The sequence below is a fragment of the Sinocyclocheilus anshuiensis genome, unplaced genomic scaffold (assembly GCF_001515605.1).
Source record: "Sinocyclocheilus anshuiensis isolate Anshui unplaced genomic scaffold, SAMN03320099.WGS_v1.1 scaffold1625, whole genome shotgun sequence".
In the NCBI taxonomy this organism is placed as follows: Eukaryota; Metazoa; Chordata; class Actinopteri; order Cypriniformes; family Cyprinidae; genus Sinocyclocheilus; species Sinocyclocheilus anshuiensis.
Genome location: NW_015539802.1, coordinates 981718 through 990320, shown reverse-complemented (window position 1 = coordinate 990320; position 8603 = coordinate 981718). Strand labels below are relative to the sequence as shown.

At 47.6% G+C, this 8603-nt stretch overlaps 1 protein-coding gene across 1 annotated transcript in view; it reads left to right on the top strand.

Moving 5' to 3' along the window:
• LOC107683889 (membrane-associated guanylate kinase, WW and PDZ domain-containing protein 2-like) overlaps positions 1 to 8603 on the top strand; it is an 85466-nt gene that overhangs the window by 45060 nt on the left and 31803 nt on the right. Inside the window, exons 7-8 of the mRNA XM_016479953.1 lie at positions 1722 to 1905; positions 3026 to 3096. Coding sequence (XP_016335439.1) covers positions 1722 to 1905; positions 3026 to 3096 — 255 coding nt within the window. The remainder of the gene's footprint in view (positions 1 to 1721; positions 1906 to 3025; positions 3097 to 8603) is intronic.

Sequence of the window (8603 nt, the reverse complement as noted above, 5' to 3'; positions counted from 1 at the left end):
AGAGGCCTCTTCTGTCCATGAGTCTGCTCCAGAGGCCTCTTTTGTCCATGAATCTGCCCCAGAGGCCTCTCCTGTCCATGAGTCTGCCCCAGAGGCCTCTCATTTTCACGAATCCGCTCCAGTGCCTCCAGAGGCAGCGGCGTCCGCTGCAGAACCTGCAGAGGCGGCGGGGTCCGCTGCAGAACCTCCAGAGGCGGCGGCATCCACTGCAGAACCTCCCGAGGGTGCAGCGTCCGCTTCTGAACTCATAGTCTGCCCTGTTACGGCCAAGAAGGCCATTCATGAACTCACAGTCTGTCCTGTCACGGCCAAGGAGGCCGTTTATGAACATTCTGCCTGTCATGTTGCAGCTATGGTGGCTGCTCACAAACTCTCTAACTGGTCTGTCACGGTGAAGTGGTCTGTCCATGTCTCTGCTCCGCTATTGCTTCCTGCTCTGTCGGCACCACTCGTCCGTCCTGCTCTGCCGGCACCGCCATGGCTCCCTGCTCTGCCGGCACCGCCATGGATCCCTGCTCTGCCTGCACGTCATGGCCCCCTGCTCTGCCTGCACCGCCATGGCTCCCTGTTCTGCCTGCTCCGCCATGGCTCCCCGCTCTGCCTGCTCCGCCATGGCTCCCCGCTCTGCCTGCACCGCCATGGATCCCTGCTCTGCCTGCACCGCCATGGATCCCTGCTCTGCCGCCTCCACCATGGCTCCATGCTCCTATGGATCTGATCCATGGCCCAGGTCCTCCGTTGATCCACAGTCTGCCTCTATTCCATGTCTGCCACTGCTCCACGGCCCAGGTCCTCCAGTGTATCACTGTCTGCCACTGCACCATGGCCCATGGTCTTGCCCTATGCTCCACAGCCTAGGCCATGATTCTGAACCTGTTCCCCTGCATGGGCCTGGCCCTCCATTCCTCCCCCTATTCCGCCTCTGCACTTCCACCCTCCTGGACTTTTTGAGTTTTGTTTCTGTTTTGATGTGGGTTTTTCACTAGGGCGTCAGGTGCCGCCCTTAGAGGGGGGGATATGTAATGTCTGTTTTGGGTTTGTTTCATGTTCTTGCTTTCATGTCTTTTATTTTGTAGTTTGATTCAAACTGTTTGTGTCATGCTTCCCTTGCCCTCATGTATCTCTGCCTTGTGTATGTGTCATGTTCTCATTGGTTATTGTCTTGTCATGTGATTATCAGTTCTGTTTGCTCATTGGTTGCTTTAGTCATGTGCCTTGTTCCCCATTGGTTGGTTTGTGTCATGTGACCCTTTTTGTTTGGTATAAGTAGCCCTCTTGTTTCCATTGTCTCTTGTCGTGTATTAATGTATGTACCTGCTGTCGGTGAGTCTAGTCTGTTCATGCTATATCAAGTCTGTTCAAGTCAAGTCTTTGTTTGGATTATGTTTGGATTTTGGATTTCACTCTGTTAAATAAACTGCACATGGGTTGTTCAACTTGCCGTTCAGTGGACTGCTCATTACAAAATGTAAATGCCAAACTATAAATAGAAACCTATAAAATGATAATACACAATGATAGTTTCATTTAGCTGTTTTTCTTGCTGTTTTTATTTTATCCAATAGGAAAAATGTACCCATTTAGAAAAGAGAATAGAATTCTGAATAGAAAAGAGAATGACTTGGAGTAATAATTCAATGAATGTTGAAATCGAAGCTTTCAGCCAGAATAGGTAAGCCGTGTCATTTCACAAGTCTTGTTTTCTCTTCATTGGCATTTAGGTGGTTCGGCCGGGGCGAGCAGTGCCCCCGCCCCCACATCATCCCCCAGCCAATCACGAGATTCAAGCGGAGGAGACGGCAGTGCCTTGGAGAATGGGCTCGGACCCCGTAGAGGAGCACGGGTGACAGGGTCGCAAAACTGGGAGATGATGTACAGTGACTCAGGGAATGCCTATTACAAAGAGTAAGAAGATTAATGATGTCTATATGAATGATTTATACTGTGTTAGTCCCTAGACCACAAGTTTTAGATTACTGAAAACACAGCTGATTTAGCTTCAGGACTCTGATTTTACATTGGAAATCAAGGGATAGTTCATCCAAAAATGCTGAAGATATATTGAAGAATGTTTGTGTTGTTTTTAAAGTGACTTAAAGTGACATGACATGTGGCCAAGTATGGTGACCCATACTAGGAATTAGTGCTCTGCATTTATCCCATCCAAAGTGCACACACACAGCAGTGAACACACACACACCGTGAACACACACCCGGAGCAGTGGGCAGCCATTTTTTGCTGCGGCGCCCGGGGAGCAGTTGGGGGTTCGGTGCCTTGCTCAAGGGCACCTCAGTCGTGGTATTGAAGGTGGGAGAGAGCACTGTACATTCACTGCCCCCACCTACAATCCCTGCCTGTACGAGACTCGAACCCGCAACCTTTGGGTTACGAGTCCGACTCTCTAACCATTAGGCCACGACTTCCCCAAGTTTTATCCATACATTGAAAGTCAATGGGGTTCAAAAATATTTTTGCTTTCAAGTGGCACCCAACATATACCACAATTTCAATACATTTGTTTTAATGCAGTCTGGGCCCTATTTTATTGACCTTGCATAGTTTTGATCTTAGTTTTTTTTGCGGATAAGAGAATGTCACTCAACCTATACTTGTTGACATCTATATAATTTGGCTTCAGTCAAGACAGATAAATTTGTGGCACAGTATGGTAGAGTATGATTGGACACGATATCTTTGACGTTTAGAGATATGGAAATATTTTCTCCTCCTATTTAAAAGTAGATACTTTTGCTATCTTAGTACTTTTGCTATCTTAACTATTCATAATTATATGGTTAACTGCATTTTATTATTTGTCAGGTTTTCCATCAGTACCTGCAACCAATCAGTTATAGAACAATGGAATGTATATAAATAGAACCCTTCATAAAAATGTATTTGCAACACAATTATTTAAGTGTGTACTTGTGTAAAACTCTTTGCCTACAGTCATTTACAGTGGTGAGTTAAATGACTTTCCTATGTGACAACACTGACATCTTGTGTTATGTGTTTGTCCTGCAGCCATCATCTAAAGCCAACCTCTTGGCTTAATCGCCGAGCTCACAGCAGAGACAATGTCTGTATGACTGAATGTAAGATTCTATTCTATTCTATTCTATTCTTATGTTTCCCTTTTCCCTTGTTTCCTTTCAGGTTTAGGTCATGCAGTAGTTTTAGATGTAAATAACCTTAAATATTTAGTATATGCACTGTTTTTATTTTATGCAGCTACATTAGGATATTTGCTTGACAGCGTATTTGATAAGAAAAAAAAGTGTGAGGTTGCTCCCCGACTCCTTTTTTTTCCTGTTTATAAAGTGTATAAGGGCTGTCACAGTGCGATCAGCATGACGCCTTTTTCAGTGATCTGTCAGGTGGAGGGACATTTTATGCATGATATTTATAAAAAAATAAAAATAAATAAATAAATACACCTTTAATTATCATCAAAGCACAACAGGTATGAAATGTCACCAATGAGCAAAACATTTTCCCTTCTAAAATAGCCATGAAAAATGTTTGTAAGGTAGCCCCGTTCTGGTTAATTTTTCAGTTTGTTATATGGATCAATTCGGGTAGTAATATTTGTGTGTAATTTAGTATTATCTGCATATGGAGGTTATGACATGTTCTTAAGTTTCTGCTTACTTGTGCTTGCATAACATGTTGTGTGCAACTACAATGTTATTTTGAAGAATGTACTGGTCATTCTTTCCATGAAATTACACAGAATGAAGACTGAATATTAAAAGATCATTTTCAGATAATTACACTAAAAATTTAACATTGTTAACTTTTATGATACAGTATTAATGTTTCTTTAATATTATTCTTATGTCATGATAAGATAAATAATTCCAGACATTTGTTTTGTAAACCGTATTGTTTCTTTATAAATATATCAATAGAATATATACTTTACACATTTATACTTAAATTATTGCCAGTTTATTATTTTTTTATCTTACCTAAATTGAGAGGTAAATATTATACTAATTTAGTATTATTTAAAATGGTATAATGGTATCATTTAGTACTCTTTAATAAGAAAAGAGTACAGATGTTTGAAAAATGTAATAGTATGTTTCTCCTTTGAATTATTTATAAGATGCAGTACATCATTGCTAACTGTAGAGGGTGGTATAAATGTACATATTTTAGGTTTTAAGAACATCTCGGTTACGTATGTAACCTTGGTTCCCTGAATAGGGAACGATATGCTATGATGACGTCATCGCTTTGGGAACACCTTCGGTGTGAAGAATGTCTGAAGCCCTTATACCATCACGCCAATTCATTGGCCAAATAGCGCTTAGCACCGCCCCCGACGCGCACGTAGGTGAGCTATATCAGTGTGAACGAAGTTTACGAAGGAAGCACTATCAAAGGTACGGAACGGCCCGCATTGCAGCATCTCGTTCCCTGTTCAGGGAACCAAGGTTACATACGTAACCGAGATGTTCCCTCTCATAGGCTCACTTCGATGCTGCGATGACGTCATCGCTTTGGGAATGCTATACCATAACGCCTGACGTACCTTTAGATAGCTGGAAGACCAAGGAAAGCATCTGTTTAAGCGGATAAGACCCGGGAGCCAAGAGCCAACCTCACGTCCAGACTGTAAATTTGATGAAGGTGCTAGGAGAGGACCATCCTGCCGCAGCACAAACATCTTCCATCAAGGACCCTTTGAAGAAGGCCTGAGAAGAAACCACTGCTCTTGTAGAATGAGCACGCACCCCTAAAGGCGAAGTCAAGCCACGCGCCTCATAGGCCAAAGAGATAGCCTCCACTATCCAGTGTGACATCCGCTGTTTAGTGACAGCAGAACCTCTGCTCTTACCACCAAAACACACAAACAACTGGTGCCCTTACTGGGCAGAGACTCAGGCTAACCTGAGATCAGCTGGGGAAAAAGCCTCTAAGACCACTTGCTGAAAGCGAAACGGAGTCGAAGCGACCTTAGGAACATAATCAGGCCTAGGTCGCAAAAAGACATTAACCAGCCCTGGGGCAAAGTCCATACATGAAGGGCTGATGGAGAGAGCCTGCAGATCCCCTACCCTCTTAAGGGAGGATAAAGCCACCAAAAGAACTGTCTTGAGGGTCAAGAGCTTCTCTGACACAGACTCCCAACTGCTCAAAAGGATGGCCTGTTAGGCCCTCCAAAACCATAGATAAGTCCCAAGAAGGAACTCGTGCTGGGCGGAAAGGCCTACGTCATCTCGAACCCTGCATAAAACTGGAGACCAGGGGGTGGCGACCAACTGAAACCCCCCCCACGAGTGCATGCCCCGCCGATATGGCCGCCACGTACACCTTAAGAGTGGCGGGGGTAACTCCCTCAGAAAAACAACTTTGAAGAAACTCCAGTACTGAACCAATGGGGCAATGGACTGGATCTAGAGTGCGCTGTCTACACCAAGAGGCAAAAAGTCTCCACTTGAAAGCATATAAGCGTCTTGTGGAGGGAGCCCTAGAATTTATAATAGTGTCGGTAATCTCGGCCGAGAGATCGGAACACATTAGCGTACTCCGCTCAGGGGCCACACCCATAACCTCCATAATTCCGGTCGAGGATGCCAAATCATGCCCCGAGCTTGTGTCAACAGATCGTGTCTGAGGGGAACCTCCCATGGAGGGCCCGCTAGCAGACTGACCAGGTCTGAGAACCACGACTGAGTGGGCCACCGCGGGGCCACCAGCAACAGGTGCTCCACTCTTTCTGATCGTATTCTGAATAGGACTGCTGGGAGCAACCGGATTGGGGGAAAAGCATAAAGACTGGTCCTGGGCCATTCGTGGGCCAGAGCATCCAGACCTAGAGGCGACGGGGGAGACAGGGAAAACCAAAGCGGGCAGTGCGTAGTCATGCTCGAAGCGAACAAGTCCACTTTCGCTCGGCCGAACCTCTGCCATATAAGATCCACCACCTGGGGGTGAAATCTCCACTCCCCATCCTCCAGACTCTGTCTCGAGAGCAGGTCCGCTCCTGAGTTCAGGTGACCTGGGATATGGACTGCTCTGATCGACAGGAACTTTGTCTGAGCCCAGAGAAGAATACGCCTTGCCAGCCTGCACAGGGGGCGAGAACGTAATCCCCCTTGACGATTGAGGTACGACACAACTGCCATGTTGTCTGTCCTGACCAACACATGATAACCCCTCAGCTGGGGTAAGAACTGTTCGAGAGCCAGGAGAACCGCAAGCATCTCCAAACAGTTTATGTGCCAGTCTCGATGTACCTCTGTCCAGACTCCACAGACTTGACATCCTTGATGGATGAAAATAGCGCGCAGCACGCTATATAGCTCACCTACGTGCGCTTTGGGGGCGGTGCTAAGCGCTATTTGGCCAATGAATTGGCGTGATGGTATAAGGGCTTCAGACATTCGTCACACCGAAGGTGTTCCCAAAGCGATGACGTCATCGCAGCATCTCGTTCCCCTACTCAGGGAACCAAGGTTACATACGTAACCGAGATGTTCCCTCTCATAGGCTCACTTCGATGCTGCGATGACGTCATCGCTTTGGGAACGCTATACCATAACGCCCGACGTACCGTAGATAGCTAGAAGACCAAGGAAAGCATCTGCTCAAGCGGATAAGACCCGGGAGCCAGGAGCCATCCCTACGTCCAGACTATAAAACTTGATGAATGTGCTAGGAGAGGACCATCCTGCCGCAGCACAAACATCTTCCGTCGAGGACCCTTTGAAGAAGGCCTGAGAAGAAGCCACTGCTCTTGTAGAATGAGCACGCACCCCTAAAGGCGAAGTCAAGCCACGCACCTCATAGGCCAGAGAGATAGCCTCCACTATCCAGTGTGACATCCGCTGTTTAGTGACAGCAGAACCTCTGTTCTTACCACCAAAACACACGAACAACTGATCAGATCTACGCCACTGAGCCGTGCGGTCAACGTAGATCCTAAGTGCCCTAACCGGACAGAGATTCAGGGCAACTGACCCCTCCTCGGCTGGGGAAAAAGCCTCCAGGACCACTTGTTGAAAGCGAAACGGAGTCGAAGCGACCTTCGGAACATAATCAGGCCTAGGTCGCAAAAAGACTTTTACCAGTCCTGGTGCAAAGTCCATACACAAAGGACTAATGGAGAGAGCCTGCAAGTCCCCTATCCTCTTAAGGGAGGATAAAGCCACCAAAAGAACCGTCTTAAGGGTCAAGAGCTTCTCTGACACAGACTCCAACGGTTCAAAAGGATGGCCTGTCAAAACCATAGAAACCATAGATAAGTCCCAAGAAGGAACTCGTGCTGGGCGGAAAGGCCTACGTCATCTCGTAAAACTGGAGTCCTGCCGATATGGCCGCCACGTACACTTTAAGAGTGGCGGGGGTAACCCCTTCAGAAAAACGACTCTGAAGAAACTCCAGTACTGAACCTATAGGGCAGTGAACTGGATCCAAAGTGCGTTGTCTACACCAAGAGGCAAAAAGTCTCCACTTGAAAGCATATAAGCGTCTCGTGGAGGGAGCCCTAGAATTCATAATAGTGTCGGTAATCTCAGCCGAGAGACCAGAACACATTAGCGTACTCCGCTCAAGGGCCACGCCCATAACCTCCATAATTCCGGTCGAGGATGCCAAATCATGCCCCGAGCTTGTGTCAACAGATCGTGTCTGAGGGGAACCTCCCATGGAGGGCCCGCTAGCAGACTGACCAGGTCTGAGAACCACGACTGAGTGGGCCACCGCGGGGCCACCAGCAACAGGTGCTCCACTCTTTCTGATCGTATTCTGAATAGGACTGCTGGGAGCAACCGGATTGGGGGAAAAGCATAAAGATTGGTCCTGGGCCATTTGTGGGCCAGAGCATCCAGACCTAGAGGCGACGGTGGAGACCGGGAAAACCAGAGCGGGCAGTGCGTAGTCCTGCTCGAAGCAAACAAGTCCACTTCCGCTCCGCCGAACCTCTGCCATATGAGATCCACCACCTGGGGGTGCAATCTCCATTCCCCATTCTGTAGACTCTGTCTCGAGAGCAAATCCGCTCCTGAGTTCAGGCGACCTGGGATATGGACTGCTCTGATCGACAGGAACTTTGTCTGAGCCCAGAGAAGAATACGCCTCGCCAGCCTGCAAAGGGGGCGAGAACGTAATCCCCCTTGACGATTGAGGTACGACACAACTGCCATGTTGTCTGTCCTGACCAACACATGATAACCCCTCAGCTGGGGTAAGAACTGTTCGAGAGCCAGGAGAACCGCAAGCATCTCCAAACGGTTTATGTGCCAGTCTCGATGTACCTCTGTCCAGACTCCACCGACTGGATGTCCTTGATGGACCGCTCCCCAGCCCATAAGGGACGCGTCCGTCGTGACCGTTTTGCGGCAACACAACGTCCCCATCTGGACTCCTTCCATAAAGAACTGGGGTCTCATCCAGGGGCTTAGAGTACGAGAGCCTTTGCGTGTCACCGTAATTCTGCGAAGCGGATGACAGTGATGTGAAATGTTCTGGCTCTTGGTCCACCACTGAAATGGTCGCATGTGAAGCAGGCCCAACTGAACTACAGGGGGACGCTGCCGCCATCAGACCGAACAGCCTGAGACACAGGCCTACATGTACTCGGCGCCCTGTC